The 17292-nt window shown below is 39.7% G+C and overlaps 1 protein-coding gene across 1 annotated transcript in view; it reads right to left on the bottom strand.

The window, feature by feature from the left end:
• The window catches only part of LOC111141149 (maestro heat like repeat family member 2B), a 63456-nt gene extending 51487 nt beyond the window's left edge, over window positions 1–11969 (bottom strand). Inside the window, exons 1-9 of the mRNA XM_022493508.1 lie at window positions 11485–11969; window positions 10108–10169; window positions 8452–8562; window positions 7036–7195; window positions 6212–6310; window positions 3370–3524; window positions 747–887; window positions 274–366; window positions 113–182 (exon numbers count right to left, since the gene is read on the bottom strand). Coding sequence (XP_022349216.1) covers window positions 113–182; window positions 274–366; window positions 747–887; window positions 3370–3524; window positions 6212–6310; window positions 7036–7195; window positions 8452–8562; window positions 10108–10169; window positions 11485–11512 — 919 coding nt within the window. The 5' untranslated portion in view covers window positions 11513–11969. The remainder of the gene's footprint in view (window positions 1–112; window positions 183–273; window positions 367–746; window positions 888–3369; window positions 3525–6211; window positions 6311–7035; window positions 7196–8451; window positions 8563–10107; window positions 10170–11484) is intronic.
• Between the last annotated feature and the right edge of the window lie 5323 nt (window positions 11970–17292).

Below are 17292 nucleotides of genomic sequence, written 5' to 3'. Positions count from 1 at the left end.
TGTGTGTGTGTGTGTGTAATAACTAATGTGACAGTTTGCACATCCTTCATCACTGTTGTCATCATCACTGCAAGACATTTTTATTAAAAACCCTCTGGTTGCTAGGTCCTACCTAGAATGAGGAAACAGCTTGAAGCTTCAATTTCATTTTCCTTTACAGGAGGCTCTGGAGCTCTGCACACCTGAGTGAGAAAGAAGAACCAGGCGGCAGATGTTAAAAACAGAAAACCAGAGGAAATGAAACAATCAGATCTGACAGCAGGGTTTTCTTACCTGGTGGAGTAAACTGATAAAGATGGTCTTTCTCAAGGCCTTTGGAAGGGCAGTGTCATAAAGGACCACCGCGGTCAGTATTTGTTTTAGACTCTAGAATGGAAGCTCTCAAAGGTTAGTTGGAGGCTGCCCATGAAGCAGCAGCACAGGATGTGGAAGACAAATAATTACGTTTTTTGTGAGGAGAACAAACCCATAACCTTCCTGCGGTCACCAGTTTTCTTTAGTGATTCTGAACTCCCTGCGTTAGTCAGTGCCTCAGCAACTTGAAAAGAAAATTCTTAATCCCTTTTTTGGATATTCCATCATCCAGCTATGCCCACCTCTTCTCTACCTCATGTTTCTCAAAAAGTATTTAAGTTCAACTGCCCAAACCAGTATCTCAGTTCCTTAGGACCTCTGGAGACTTACTGTCTTCCAGGATGGTTGTGGATAGACTCTCTGAATAGGTTCCTTGAGGGTGTGGCTCTTACCTGAGTGACGTGGAAATCAATCTCTTTGTCTTTATACTGGTTCAGGAGCCAGGGTACCTGGTCAAGGGCATAGTCACAGAGGTCTTCCCGATGAAGCAGCAGGCTCACTGTGGGGCCATGCGCCTTAATGATGGCCAAAGTCTGCAGAGGCAGCCAACGAATACCATGTCTAAGACTTCACTGAGCTTTTTGTACAGTTCTCAGAATACCTGGAGCTTTAGACAGCCCCACACAACTTTCCTCACTGCTTCCAACCAAGAAAGAATTCTTTAAAAAATGTTTAGGTTAAGATCATTGCATGAAGCAGTTACAGTTATGTTTGTATTTTTAGCTCTGTCTACATCTGTATCTCTACTGAAACTCATTTCCATATTTGTCCCCTTCCTATTTCTTTAACCTTTCTCCACTAGTCACTTTCTTTCAATATACTAGTAAGTTGAAAATTTCCCTTATATTAAAAAATTCTTCAATTCCAAATCACTCTGACCCCAATTGTTTCTTTCTTTTCTCCAAAAAATTATGTGATTAATCACTAAATTCTACCTATGAAACCAATATTATACTATATGTTAACTAACTTGAATTTATTTATTTATTTTTTTTAAAAGATTTTATTTATTTATTTGACAGACAGGGATCGCAAGTAGGCAGAGAGGCAGGCAGAGAGAGAGAGGAGGAAGCAGGCTCCCCGCCAAGCAGAGAGCCCGACGCGGGGCTCGATCCCAGGACCCTGGGACCATGACCCGAGCCGAAGGCAGAGGCTTTAACCCACCGAGCCACCCAGGTGCCCCAACTAACTTGAATTTAAATAAAGACTTGAAACAAACAAACAAAAAGCAAAGTTTTCTGAAAGAGAGGTCTACGTTTGCCATCTCTACTTCCCACCTCTCATTTACTCTTCAGTCCACTCTGACTTCTGCTGATATAAAAAACAAATAAGTGTAAAATATAAATGTAAATAAGTTGACTGGAAAAATTTAGAAAGCACAAAAGTTATGAAGAAGGAAACACAGTATTCACATTGCTGACAGTACCCATAGATAATCACTCTTTGGTATACTTTAATATTTTTTTATTAATTTGACTTATTCTTCCCTACGTTTCCTCTATACACTTTAATTTTTAAAAAACTGACACCGTTCTTTAATATATAGTTCTATATTCTGCTTTTCTACCTAATATTAGGTGATGATTTTTTTTTTTCTGTCAACTAAGTTTTGTTGTCTAGCAAACCATCTCAAAACTTAGTGGCTCAGAATAACAACCATTTATTTCACTCAACCGTGTGTCAGCTGGATGTTTCTTCTGAGCAGTTGGACATTTCCAAGCAATGGATGCCTTTCAGGATTATTCTCGCTTGAGCACCGTAACAATAGACTTCATACATCTCCTTTTGCTTCTTGAAAGTTATTCCTTTCTTAGTTTCTAAGATCTCATTCTCCTTGCTTAGAACCCTCGAAAGGTTTCTTATTTCTTATATAAAAAAAAAGTCCAAACTCCTGTGTAGCATTCAAGACTCATCATATGTGACTAAGACCAAAATCTTTCCTGGTTTTATTTGTTTCTGCTTCTTTATATCTCCCTTCTCTTCTCCCCTTCCCTCTCTTCTATTGGACTCACTCAAGTGTGCATGTTATCCTGTCCCCAGCCTCTGCTTCAGCAACTTTTATGGCCTCTTTAGGGAATGCCTTTTGCTTGGGTGAATGTCTTTATAGGCTGCGAGCTCAGTTTCAATGTCACGGCCTTTGCAGTACTCACCACAGGATTTAAGTGCTTCTCTCTCTCTCTCTGTTCCCTCATTACTGTGTGCACCTTCTTGTCACTTGTCTAACTCTTTCTGTGGGAAGCTAGGAAAGTACTTGGCGAATTTGTATTGAATTGTGTTTTTCAGGTGCCTTAAAGAAAAGACTTCTATAGGATATTTTAAAAGTTCCAAGTTTGCTAATGATTTAACTACTTCAGCATGTTAAAAAAATGCTTTGGTAGCTTAAAGTATAGAAAAGAAACTGAGCTAGAGAAGACTAGTGCTACATCTTTAAAATATAGGAATAAAAGACCTAAATAGGATGTAATTTACTCTCCATTTAAAAATTATACTGATTAAGCAAGATAGACATGGGATTCCATGTGCACGCCCTTTGTAATCTCTTCTGCACAATCTTTTGAAATAGTCACGCACATCCTTTAGATATTTCATTCATAGACATGGGAAATTTTTGTTGGCTGTTGTTTTTCCTAAAGAGTGACTCAGCCCAAATATGGATTATAAAGACATGAAATACTGAATTTCTCTATATTTTACTCATCTCCAGTTAGTCATTGTTGTTTCCACACACTGGAATGTCAGTTCCACAAGAGTGGGGATTTTGGTCTGTTCAATCCCTGCTGTCTCCCCAGCATGGGGGAACAGTGCCTGGCATGTCATGGGGACTCAATAAATATTAGCTCAAGAATGAATAAATAGTGATTTGAAACAGGAAAAACAAAAGTGTTGATAAACCTCAAGAAACCACAACTCATAGCTTTCCAAACAACTGAGATTAATGATCATGTCAGAAAGGGGAGGAAGTTCAAGCAGCATGGAAGGAGAGCTCTCTTGGGGCATGCTGAGGCCCCCACTCACTTGCATGGGCGAGGTAATGGGGGCCCACTTCTCCATTATATACCGGAACAGCATGAAGATCTTGTCAGATAGTCGGTTGGCATCCAATCTTGGATAGGGAAAGTCTCTCCAGTGGTTGACGTATTTGTAAATGGCCTTGCTGAACTTCTCAAGGGCTGCATTTTAAAAACAACCACAGACTGAGAAAAATATAAAGATGGGAGGGCCCATAAAATACTTTGAGAAGAGTGTACTGATAATTAACAAATGTGTGATAGTTTCTATAAAATGTTATATGACTGTACCAAATAAACATATAAAAAGTATTCCGCCACATTAGTGAAATGTAAGTTAAAACCATAATGAGATAATACAACAAACCATCTAGAATTCCTAAAATTTCAGACAATGTCAATGTTGGTAAGACTAAGGTGCAGCTGGTGTTTTCATGTATGGCTGGGGGGAGTGTGAATTGATACAAACACTTTAGAAAACATTGAATATATATTCCTTATGACCCAGAAATTCCACTCCTAAGTATGCAGTGGGTTGGATACACAAACATATAGGCACTAAAAAACTTGTACTAGAATGTTCATATTCACTTTGTGGGGTGGGTCATAGTCTCAAACAGAAAACAGAAAAATGTCTGTCAGCAAGTAGAATGGACAAACTGTAGTATAGGCATGTAATAGTATACAGAAGTGAACACAGACATCTTTACACAACAATATGAATGAATTTCACAATAGGTGACACTAAGCTATGGTGTTAGAAGTCAGGCTTGTGGTTACTCTTGGACAGGATAGAGATCATGATGATTGGCAGGAAAGATGAGGTGGGCTTCTGGGTTATTAGTAATGTCCCACTTTTTGACCTGAGTGGTGATCATAGGAGTAAGTTCATTTTGTGACCACTCATCAACCTGTACACTTCTGATTGGTATGTTTTTCCATAGGTCTGTTTCACTTCAATAAAATAAAAAAATGTTGGGCTTGCAAAAATATCATTTGGACCAAAAACCCATATATATTTGCATCAAATGTATTAAATAATATTATTTGTTCCTTCAGCTCTCTTGTTTCACTAGATGATGAAAAGTCATAGTTTACTCCTCAATGATACTTCACATGCAAAGAATACTCTGGAAAGACCCCAAGTACCTTAGAGCTGGCCATGTATTGACTCATTCACTTTCCTTTCAAACTGATAATCTCCTGCTACACATTGTCATAATCTTGTGTGTGTGTGTGTGTGTGTGTGTGTGTGTGTATGTGTGTGTGCTCGTCTTGTACTGGCCAAAATCAACATGAGGGAAAGGATGTCTCATCTCTTGACAGTATCTGAAGCAATGAGCACAATGTCTGCTTATTACCTGATTAAATGAATAGCTACATAGACGGATGGATGACTATGAAATTTTATACCTATTCTTTAGTGGCAGCCAGGCAAAAGTTGCTTTAAGACCAAAGGGCACTAGATAACTTTATAACACAAAGGCAGAGAATCCCTTTTTCATTACTGTGATGATTTCTAATTTTATTTCCTTTTCCCTGTTGGGTTGTTGATATTGCAGGTAGAAATGCTATTACAAGCACCAAAGTTTATTTGCAAGAACACAGTGTTAGCTGTGATAGTAAGTAGGAAAAATAAAAGGTATTGAAAAGTGGGCTAATCTAGTGTAATTGCTCAAGTTCTTGAGCCAGACTGTCATAGTTCAAATCCTAGCTCTGCCACGCACCAGCTGTATGACTGCAGGCAAGCTCTTAAATTTCTATGCCTCAATTTTCTCAGCTGTAAAACGAGGGGAAAATATTACTTACCTAATGGGGTTGCTGTGAGGTTAAAGGAAATAATAATCTTAAAATACCCAAGGCAGTATTCCGGCACATAGTACATTCTCAGGATATACCAGATACAAATATTGCTTCCATAGAGGGCAGAAAAGAAGAAATGGCCAAAACAGAACAGACAAGTCTTGGTTGAGAGGTAAAGATGACATTCCTGACAGCACAGGCTTTTAAATATTACAAAATCATAGTGTTGGGGGGTTTTAGAGGGGAGAGGGATCCTAGCAATCCCTTTACATAATGTGTTTAGAGGTGAAAATGAGATTGAGAGAGGATGGTTCAGAGGATGATCAAGGAGAGGAGCCCAGGTCTCCAGACTCAACCAAGAAGCCTCTCACTGTGCTGTACATGTTTTTTTTCCTGCAAATTCTAGGGCCATTTTCTTTTCTGCAGACTCTTCATTACTCTGGATGTATTTCAGTTTCGGGGTAGAGGGAATTTGTGACCCATGGTTTGCTTACTTATTTTCCTTAATTTTATGAGTGCTTGTACTTTGATTAGATTGATTACTTATCTTTATTACAACATTGCATTATATAGCGATGCCAACATTTAGCCTACTGCTAAAAACTGGTGAGTTCCCAGAACCATTGTGGGGAAAGTGTGATCCAGTTAAAGAAGGAGGCTAGTAGAAATGGAGGCTATTTAAGGCAGTGGAAAGTGTATAGATCTCAGTCACATAGACTTGACCGCCACCTCTCCATTTCACTGACTGTCACCACTTTAAGGAAATTGCTTAATTTCCATGACTCTCTGTTTCTCATCTGTAAAATGATGGGGGGAGGGGGGGGTAGTACTTACCGTGCTTTGAGGATTGAGACAGAGAGAATTATAATTGCTTTGAGGACTGAGAGAGACAAGTCCCTGCAGAGAAACTTCCATGTGGTAGGCACTCAGTAAATGGTAGCTATTATTATTAGCGAATAGAACAAAGCTAGAGTAAAAGGAAAAATAAAACATTTGCTCAATTCATAGTCTGGTCATAACAAAGAGGAAACCACAGGAATACCCACCAATACAGAAAACTCCCTTCATCTTCTCCTCTTCGGCCAGCCTGAGCATGGTTTGCATGGTTAGCAGGGTCATCATCATGAAGGGGATACTCTGGGACACTGCCAAGAGGGGCACAAGAGGAGAAAATCATTATCCTCTCACACTGGAGAGTTCTGCGGTTCTCCACGTCAGCAAGGAGCATGTCAAAGCTGTGTCGGGGAGACAGATGAGGTGCTGCAGGAAGATATTCCTCTCGACACTTTCTTTGGCCGTAAGGCCTGGCCGTAGTTAGAAATCAAGGAGTGGTTGATTTAAAAGAAGGTTCTAGCTGTACCTGTTGTTTGTAGCAATTGCCTGTTTGGATAATTGTTGGATTAATGTCCATCTCTCCCACCAGAACTTGGCTGCATTCCCAGGGCCTAGCTCAGGTAATAGATACTCAATAAAACTAACTAACTAACTAAATACATACATAAATAAATAAAAATCTGTTAAATAAAGTGGTATAGAAAAATAATCCTAATAAACTCTTACATACTTCATGTAAGTGTTCAGTGGTTTGCAGAAGAGGCCTTGTGGAAAAAGGGCTTTTGCAAACACAAAGCCAGATCAAAGGGACGGTGAGGGTGGGAGGGTCCAGCCAAATAGAGAGCAGCATGGACTAATGGTGCATCAGCAGGCTCATCTGTGCTCAGAAACAACCACCTAAATCCCACCATCGGTGCTCTTGAGCATGGCAGAAGGGAAGAGTGCTCTCCTTTCTGCTGTTTGCACCCATCTGGTTTTAGACAGTTAGTCAGGGTGGATACTTCCCAGGAAAATGTGGAGAGTCTTCCCTCCGTACCATAGCTGGTCGCCAGTTCAGCCAGAGCAAGCACGATGAATTCATCTGGTAGCTCCAGGATCCTGAAGTTACTCTGTACTTCATACATCACAGAGTTGAAATCATGCGCAGCAAGAGACACCAACACCTCACCAGCCAGCATTCTGGTTTCTCTGAGGATCTGAGGAGGAAAAAGGAGAAAACAATAACAACTGGAGGAAGAGCAGAGGGAGTTTGTGGAGAGGTGATGGTCTAGATAATATTCTAAGTTCCCCCGGCTTTGGGACAGGGACCAAACAGGCTGTTCCAAACCCGGGGGGAAGTCTCTAGGGTGAGGGCCAGTAGCTGTCTAGCAGAGGTAACTTTAGTGAACTTTAAAACCAGGTTTTACTAAGGTTCTTGTAAACGTGAGGTCAAAATACATTTTCTTGCAAATTGATCGGGCACTATGAACACAGGATCTATGTTTTATGTGTTAATGACGAATCACTGTGGCTGGAGGCCTGAAGGGTATGGTGAAAGGGAAATGGGACGGGGTGGGGTGGACTTTGGGTTTTCATATTGTCCTGATCCAGTTATCTCGGATAGTGGAGATATTTGGAGTTCTGCTTTTGGTAATGCTGAACTAGGTAAATTTGATCGATTCTCCTGCTGAAGACAATAAAAAGACCTTGACAAGCTGTTAGAAAATATACTCACAAAACATCACAATTAGAGTGGAATGAATTACTAAGTTAAGATCTAGAAAAGATTGGAAATCCATAGAAGTAAGTCCTATATTTGAGGCTCCTGTGCAGTATTTTGGGAGAACAGACTGAATTTGAGACCAACAAATGGTGAGACCCTGGTCATCCCACTTCTTATCTTTTAGCCTAAGGCTCCAAAAGGCTTCATTTAAATGAAAGGTTTGCTTGGCCCTCCATGTACTGTAGTCCAACTTGGAATCACAGAAGTGCCCCCCTCCTCCAAATCTCAAGGCCTGAAATTAATCATAGATTGTTAGTACCCTTGGCAGGTAAACATCCTTAAAACTCAACTTATGTCTACAAATAATTTTTCTGATACAATTCTTAGCATAGATAGCTAAGTAGGCACATGAGAGATAATAATTTATATACAGAAAGTGAGAAAACTGGGTTCTAGTTACTTTGAAAAAAATCTCTCCAAACATCAACATGCTCATCTAAAACTGGAATGGATAATATTATCTCTAAAGTCTTTTTTTTTTTTAACTTTGTCGCAGTTTCCTTATCTGTGAAGGGATAAATAATAAGTATTGTAATAGTATCCAAGTTATCATGAAGAAACGAATGAAAGTGATTTGCAAATCAGGCAGTAACGTAGGAAAAGCTTGTAAATGTCTACACGGGTGCATCTGGGTCACTTAAAGACCAGTTGCGACCCTGGTATTGATTTATCATTAAGAATCAAACTTACATTGTTGTCTCTCATGTCCTTAGAAGCATAATAAATCAACCGTTGGACGATTGCATCATCCAAGATGTCACTATTCTGAATAACAGAAGTGAGATGACTATAAATGTCTTCCTGTGAACATACAAGTGTATACACAGAATCTGAGTTGCAAAACTAAAGGAATCATACGAAGTACATGATTAACACCATCAAAGTGAGCAATGTGTTTCTACTTCACAATAGATTTTATACATCTTTTTAAAATTTAAATTCAGTCAGCCAACTAACATACCGTCATTCATTTCATATGTAGCGTCCAATCATTTATCAGTTTTGTATAACACCCGGTGCTCATTACAGCACGGGCTCTCCTGATTGGGGGATTTTAATGCATCTTAATCAGGGCTTCCTGAACATAATATGCAGCTTTAGGACACAAAAGCTTATACATAAAGCAAAGTTCTTTCTGAAAACTATTTTAACCTGACTGCATTACTATGACAAAATCTAACTGAAGTTGGAAGCAGGCTACCTAACGTATCAGTCTTGAAAGTTGCTGTAGTAGGGCACTCAGGGGAATGGAAATGCTCATTACCCAGACCGCTGCTCCTACCACTGGGAAGCGACTATGTTATTAAGAAACACACTGTGATTCCCAAAGAGGCTGATAAGCTGTGAAACTGGATCCTAAGGGAGGCTTATAAGTCCTTGGCTGCTTCATGCCTTGTAGAAAGAAACTTGTGAATTCTTTTGGACAGGACTGCAGTGTCGGAATCATGGGGCTGGACCAGATGTTGTGTGAGAGGACTCTTGGCAATCTCTTAGGTGGCTACATGGTCTCGGGTAGATGAGAGACTGGGGTCCTGGAATGCCCAACAGCCTCAAGCATGTTGCCTTCAAGATACCATGCCCATGCTGAAGATGCGACGTAACTCCCTTTGCATAAGGGGTTCTAACAGGCAGTCAGGATTGAGGTCCACCAGATTAGGAGATGAAGGTGTAGACCCTGTCCTTCACAGGGAGGCTGCCTTGGATCATGATTGGGAGCATTGTTTTGAAGTCAGACGGCCTTGTGTTCTGGTCATGTATCTGTTGTGGGTCTTACTCCTCTTCGCTGTGAAATGGAAACACCCATGCCTACCTCGTAAAGGTGCGAGGGGTGAACATAATACAAGTCACTGTGTTTGGAAAGCTTCTTGGGTTCTGCTTTCTAGATAAGTGTCCCTTGGAGGTAGCTGTTGTTATTTTACGAAAGGTTTTTGGGGCCAGAAAAGCCTTCACATCCCAGAGAAATAAATCTCTAATCATGGACTAGCATCACAGATGAGTAAGTGGAGATCTCTGGGGCTTGTCATAGGAACCCTCAGCTTCTACAGGAGGAGACTCTTATGGTTATAAGTGTGGCCTCCCCCTCTTTCCACATCTTTCCGTATCAGGTTATAGAAAGGAGTATTCTTGAGCTAACTTCCAGAACTGGATACTATGATTCCTCAAATGCCAAATATCATTGTTTAAACATGACAATGACTTCCATTATAACTACTTTTGAAAGATTGAATGCTGTGTATGAAGCCAGAGAGAAAAGAAGTCAAGGCAAAGAAAGAGGTATATGAAATGTTGCAATAATTGCACTAGGAAAAGTAAATGGAGAACAGATTTTTCCTCTATTTTCCTTACCTTGCTAATATTATCTTCCATGTTCAGCATGCCTAGAGTGAGGTTAATATCTCCAAAAGTCTCTAAAATGTACAGAAAAAGAAGAATTAAGTCTCTCCTATAATTCCTATGCAAGAGTTACAGAAATTTTTTTTCTCTTGCTTCTCTGTTTCTCTTTTGTCCCAGACCCTCCTTCTTCTTGACTGTCAGCTCTCTGATGACAGGAGCTAAGTTTTATTCATATTTTATATGCTTGACATACTTGCAAATAACAGATACTTAGTATTTTTTTTTTTTTTTCAAAACCTGAATTAAAGGGGAAGGGGAAGATAAAAGATGCTACATTCTGGTGCACCTGGGTAGCTTAGTCAGTAAGGCATTTGCCTTCGGGTCAGGTCATGATCCCAGGGTCCTGAGATGGAGCCCCACATTGGGCTCCCTGCTCAGCAGAGAGTCTGCTTCTCTCTCTCCCCCGACCCCCAACTCTCACTTGTGCTCTTTCTCTCTCTCAAACAAATAAATAAATCTTAAAAAAAAAAGATGTTACATTCCTATTTATCCCTCCTGTCATGTAGGTATCACCCTATATATCCTCTCTACCAAGGTGCAGCTCTCAGATGTCATGAGTTGAAACCCTTCCACCCTACCTGAGCATGAGAAGACAATGGTGTGATATAGCTGTTTACTTTCATTTCCTCCTCAGCACCTCCTCTGTGTACTTTTCCACAGTCTGTCTACCTCTGTTTCTCTCCGTCTAACCTTCTGGCTTTGCCAGGTCCCTCTTCTGGTCCCAAGCTAATGGAAACTTCTGTTTTCTGATAAATGATCTAAATTAGTTTGACTTGCACTTTCCAGGCATATTTGTATTTGAATAACTCTCATCAGAAAACTGAAAAAAAACATGTGAGTCAAAGGAATTGAGCAATTCAGGCCACATGGCAAATTGGTAAGAGAGAAACCCTTGGAGGTGAGTCTCCAAATCAAGCCACAGATCCCTTTAGCAAGGTCTTGTTTTGGCAAAGCAGATAGGCAACCATGCTTGAAAATTAGGGGAAAATATTTCCAAAGGACCATTCCAATATTTAAGAGTAAATAAAAGACTGTCTTTCTTTGTGTTGTAGGTACTTTCTCTTCAGGTAGACAATATATTTTTAAAGAAAGTAAGGCACCATCATCTCTCAGGCTCCTAGTCTATCACTGCCCCTTTACAATCAATATGATTTATTATTTTGGAATAAAAGGGGAGTAGAGAGAAATAATCTTACTTTAGCATAACTTTTTATAACACTTTAAGTTGTACAGACCCTCCACAATGACTCACACCATCCCCCATCCCACATAAACATGTGATTGCATAGACACAAAACACTTAGCTCCTTAGGATCCCGTGATGCTCACCTACAGTTTCCTCCATGTCTTGAGTCATGTCTTGGCTGTTTCAGGCTCTCTAAAAGACAGCACCTAAGTATCAGAAATAGTATGGCTAAAAAATTGAACAAGCAAGTTGACAAGTTTCTCACAAAATGTTCACATAAGGCTCTCTAAAGGAAAGTCCCTCCTCCACTTGATTGGCACAACGATCTGGAAGCTTCCAGCGATGGGCTGCTACTGAGAAGGATGATGCTGTATTCTACCACTATGACATTTTCTTGCTTCTGAGCTCCTGCTGACCAACAAAATGGCTGCATCTCACCGAATATTGTCCCTTGGGTGGAGACCAGAGTATCTGAGAAGGAAGAAATTAGAGACTGGGACTCAAAGCATTTTTGTAGACCAAAGAAGTTCCTCTCCCTAAACTTGGGTCCATTGATCACAAATTTGGGAATGGTTTTCAGTGGTCACTTTACTGGCCTGGTGTTGGTAAAGCCTTTATGGTGATCTTGTTGATTGTTCTACTTGGTGAAAGTCAGTCACACAAATTGGGCATGCTCAGTGGACCGGAATGCCCACCAGGGGCAGTTGAATAGAATGTCCAACTGACAGCAGCAAAGCAAAAGCCTTCTCTGCCACCCCTTCCTGTTCCCCACTTTCCCTCCACCATTCACTCGGTCTGGGTCTTGGCCTCACTCCAGGCTCAGGCTTTTTTCTTTGATTCCATTCTCTCTTCTTGTTTTCAAATCATTTTCTATCCACACCTCTTTGACATAATGTTTTCAGCTTAACTAGTATGGACCTAAATCTGGTCCCAATGCCCCCAACTCTAAATCTATATGACCACAATTTTCAATGTATGCCCGGACTGACTGGATCTTAATGTGGCAGGTGTTAGGGAAGGGAGTGCTAGGAGTCTATAGGTCTAGGTGTGAAAGGGGCCAAGGGAAGGGGCTCGTGACAATTCTCATCTGTGACTCCTTCTCCAGTTATCTTCCCCTCCTTTGGTGAAGGTTATTTCAGATTCATAGGTCAAATACTTCCAACTAAATCTTTGAATTCATTATTGTTTTTACAGACAGATTATTTTGCATTGTATTTATTATAGAGTGAGGTCCTCTAACCAGAGCAGGCTGCTGGTTTAGAACATTCTCAAGTCAGCATTACTATTTTCCAGATTGTGTCCATTAGTGCCTGGTGACAGGAATCACTTGGTGTCTTTATTTAAAATGTCCACTCCCAGGTCCACCTCAGGCCTAGTAAATTAGAATGAGGGGCAGAAATCTGTATTTTTAATGAGCACCCTAGTGATTCCAGGGCTCACTAAAGTCTGAGAAACACCGTCTAAGCTCATTGCCCAATAACCCACTAGGGGATAATTGAAAATTTAGCAGTTATTTGAAGGGTGTTCATTGTGGTTGGGCAAGAAGAGGAGCTTCTCATCTCCAGTGCCGTGATTTGCTCACCTTTGAAGAATAGGGTGAGAACTGGTGGATCCAAGAGGTATTGAGGTAGGCTGAAACTCTTAACGTCTTGTAGGAAAAATGACATTGCAAATTACATGCTCTTAGAATCTTAAAGAACAATGTGCAATAGAATCAATAATAAGAAAGCTAGCTATTCAGATAATTGCTATAATCAATTTCTTACTCTTTTTGTGAACGGTAGCAAATGATTTTCCTGAATGTCTGTATATCAGGTTTTCCTTGATTTCGTAGACATTAGGGAGGTTAGGAGATGATTGATTTATAATGATTTTGTAATTTATTGGGGCAATCAAAACACATTTTTTTTTGCCAAATATTCCTTCAGATAAAGCAAATTCACCTGTCGATCTCTTTTTTCATAAAGCAATATTGCAGATAGATTTTAAAAAGTCAAACTTCAAAACAACAGATTTGCTATCATTTCTATTCCATTTTCCTGGGGACATCTTATTTCATTTCCCCATTATTTCCTATTTTTCTCTTTACACGAGGTTAACAAATATGGGTTTGAATGTAGACCCAAATATGGGTCTCCTAAGCCCTAGGAGCATGCTAAGCACTGATTCTCAAAGTTAGTAGGATGACATTTTGCTAACTAATGGACTATTTTTTCTAGATATCTGTTTGCAAGGGAATTCAAATTTAGCTTGCTAAAGAACTGAAGAGTCTTCCTGGCTGTATGGTAACCATTCCCTTTCAATCTAACTTGACGAGTGATACTACCTAGTCCCAGAACTACCATGCTCCCAAATGAGGTATTATCAGACAGGAACATTAATAAGGCAGTAAAGGCAAAATATAAAGCAAAGGGACAATATCTATTTATCTGTCAATCTATCTAATATTAGAATTTATAGAACTTTGTATTTTTGTGGTTTTAATGGTTTTAGAGTACAATTCCTTTGAACTTTGACATGAATCCTTTTATTCTTTAAATTAAGTATTAGATTTCATAAAATATATTTAAAATGAAATTAGGCCCCCCCCACCACTTTTTCCCCAGTCAGTTTTTTGACATAAGCCTAATACCTTACACTCTGGTGCATAAAAAGCAAGAGATATTAGATGATAATTTTACACAGATTTAATATTCTTATGCTGTTAGTTGCCTCTCATTTCCTCCTTTCGCTTGACTCCCTCTATTCTCCTCCCTGTCCACTCTCTCCTGTCCTCTTCTCTTCTCTCTTTTCCTCTGGTCTCTCTTACCCTTCTTTGCTTTTTCTACTTGTAGTTATTTTACTAAGCAGGCTGCATTTTTAAATTGAGATTATGGTTTTAAAGTCATCTCCTCAGGGGGCACCTGGTGGCTCAGTCAGTCAAGTATCATCCTTTGGCTCAGGTCATGATCTCTGGGTCTTGGGATGGAGCCCCAAATCAGCTCCTTGCTCAGCGGGGAGCCTGCTTCTCCCTCTTGTCCTGCTGCTCCTCCTGCTTGTGTGTACTCTCTCTCTGTCAAATAAATAAAAAAAATCTTTAAAAAAATTTTTAAAAAGTCATCTTTTCAGCAATTCAGAAGGAGTTTAAGAATTTAAGCTAGAGAGGGAATTTTCAGATAGATTTATAAAATGGTTTCATTCTCAAGTGATAGATAATTGAAGCCCTTGGAGACAAGTAATTTTCTAGCAAATTGTTTCCCAAATACCTCTCATATTAGGTATTTCTAGCTTTGTTACCGACAGTTGTTGGGAGAAGAACACAGACTTGCTTCATAATTTGAGTAGTGAGAGAAGCAGTAGGAGCCCTTGACCTCTGAAGACCCTCCCTAGGGGCCTGGCATCTCGGGTATTATCTTTCTGTGTTCTGGAGCTCATTTAGCATTTATTTATTTATTTTTTTTTAAAGATTTTATTTATTTATCTGACAGACAGAGATCACAAGTAGGCAGAGAGGCAGGCAGAGAGAGAGGAGGAAGCAGGCTCGGAGCAGAGAGCCCGATGCGGGGCTCGATCCCAGGACCCTGGAATCATGACCTGAGCTGAAGGCAGAGGCTTTAACCCACTGAGCCACCCAGGTCCCCCTTCTCGGAGCTTTTAGAAGGTCTAGCTTTTAACTGTCAATTACCTCTTAGATGTTCAGGTCATGCTACTGTGAACGTCATTTTTTTGATTGAGGAATTCAGCTTTAGTGGCTGATAGGTTATACAAAGTAGGATACATTCATTCTCTCAGCTTTTCATAATAAATTACTTGGGCCCCATAAGTGCCTGAATAAATAAATCTTAGAAGAAACAGCCATTAGTATTATATTTTTAAGGATTAAAAAGAAATTTATTACCTTTAGGTGATTATCTTACATTTAGAAAGAAAAATCTCTTACCTTTTTTTTTTTTTAAAGAAAGAAATGCTTCTCTGTTGTCTTTTGATTACCTTCATAAGATTAAAAATGCATCTCTAATTCATGATTTTGGTGGTTTTGACAGCCTCTAGATGTGTCATAAATTGTATTTTCATGTTACTCTTAGAGATTTTTAGAATCCTCCATGTTCAATGAGTTTTATAAAAACACATTAAATGAAACTGTTCAACAACATTTTAGTCAAGAAGTGATGGTAAAATGTTAGGTGAAGTTTCAAATAATAAAATTTCTGGTTACCAGTAGCACTCAAACATGAATAGGGATTTTTGTTGGAATTAACAAAAGGAGGCAAATCGTAAGACTACAATCTGGATCAAGGATCGAAAAACAAAACATGATTTGATCCCTGCTCCTAGTGTTAATATATGTAATTCTTGGGGCGCCTGGATGGCTCTGGTCATGATCCCAGGGTCCTGGGATCAAGCCCCACATCGGGCTCTCTGCTCAGCCAGGAGCCTGCTTCCCCCTCTCTCTCTGCCTGCCTCTTTGCCTGCTTGTGATCTCTCTCTCTCTCTGTGTCAAATAAATAAATAAAATCTTTAAAAAAAATATATGTAATTCTTCATCTGCTTCCATAGTGCAAAGAGAAGAGCCCAGAAGTTCCAGGAGATGAACCTGGAGCCCATGTCAGCATTTTGTGCTCACTAAAGCAGACAAGTAGATATAAGTACTAGAGATGCTTAACAATTAAGTTACTTCCTCTAAGCCTCTGTTCCATCTTGCCTTCTGTAAAAGGGACATGAGAGGGGAAGTTGTACTGAGTTTGCACTAAATTATTGCACTAAATTTGCACTAAATTATTGTTATTTGTTGTTTTGTTTGCATCACTCCTGTTCTTCTTGCATTTACAGCTTAACCAAAAAAAACCAGACTAAATTATTCCAGCTGCATTCTGTCTATCATGGTCTTAAGAGCATGGTTTCTGGTGTGCCTAGGTGGCTCATTTGGTTAATCATCTGACTTTGGCTCGGGTCATGATCCTGGGGTCCTGGGATTGAGCCCTGCTCAGGCTCACAGTTCAGCGGAGGGTCTGCTTCTCCGTCTTCCTCTGCTGCTTCCCCTGCGAGTGTTCTCTCTCTTAAATAAATTAAAAAAAAAAAACCTTAAAAAAAAAAAAAAGAAGATCATGGTTTCTGATTTTAAGAGAAAGTGTTCTTCCAGGACTCCCCCCACTTTTTAAAAAAGATTTTATATATTTATTTGAGAGAGAGAGAGAGAGAGAGAGCACAAGCTGGGGGAGAGGCAGAGGGACAAGCCGTGTCCCCACTGAGCAGGGAGGTGGTCTCAGGTCTCCATCTTAGGACCTGAAATAGTGACCTGGAAGGCAGACACTTAACTGACTGAGCTACCCAGGCACCCCTTCCAGGACTCTTTATGAAATAATTATACTGGTGATATAATCAGTCTAATTGTTAGTTGCTGAATTGTTAATTACTCACATGTTAATTACTTCTTAAGCATTTCTGTCTTTTGTATTGTATTTCGTAAAATGATATTCTCTAAATCCTGCTTCTTGGTAGTGTATTAATTTTATAAAAGCAAATATACTGATTGTGTTCTCTGGTGTTGACAATGTAAAGTATGTAATGTCTACATCTGTTTCTATTTATTGATTCTTTTTATTCCTCTCATTGATTATATTTTCCTGCTTTGCATTTTTTTTTCATTGGATGTCAGACATTGTGAATTACATTTTATTGGGTGCTGAATATTTTTGAGCTTTGTTCTGGGACACATCTAAGTTACTGGAGAACATCTTGATCCTTTCTGAGCTCGCTTTTATGTCTTGTAAGTATGAGGACCAAAAAACCTTAATGAAGGTCTACTTGGGCCCTACTACTGAAGTGATAGTCTTCTGAGTACTATCTGCTGTCCCACAAGTTGTGAAGTTTACCACTCTGGCTGGTTGAAGACTATCCCTAGTCCTGGGTGGGCTTTGGGGATCATTGCTTTGATTCTTTTGCATGGTTTGTTCCCCAGTCTCTGCTCCCCC

The sequence above is a fragment of the Enhydra lutris genome, unplaced genomic scaffold (genome assembly GCF_002288905.1).
Source record: "Enhydra lutris kenyoni isolate GAN:26980312 unplaced genomic scaffold, ASM228890v2 scaffoldscaffold5, whole genome shotgun sequence".
NCBI lineage: Eukaryota > Metazoa > Chordata > Mammalia > Carnivora > Mustelidae > Enhydra > Enhydra lutris.
Note: the sequence above shows the minus strand (reverse complement) of the source record. Positions and strands in the feature narration are given on the sequence as shown.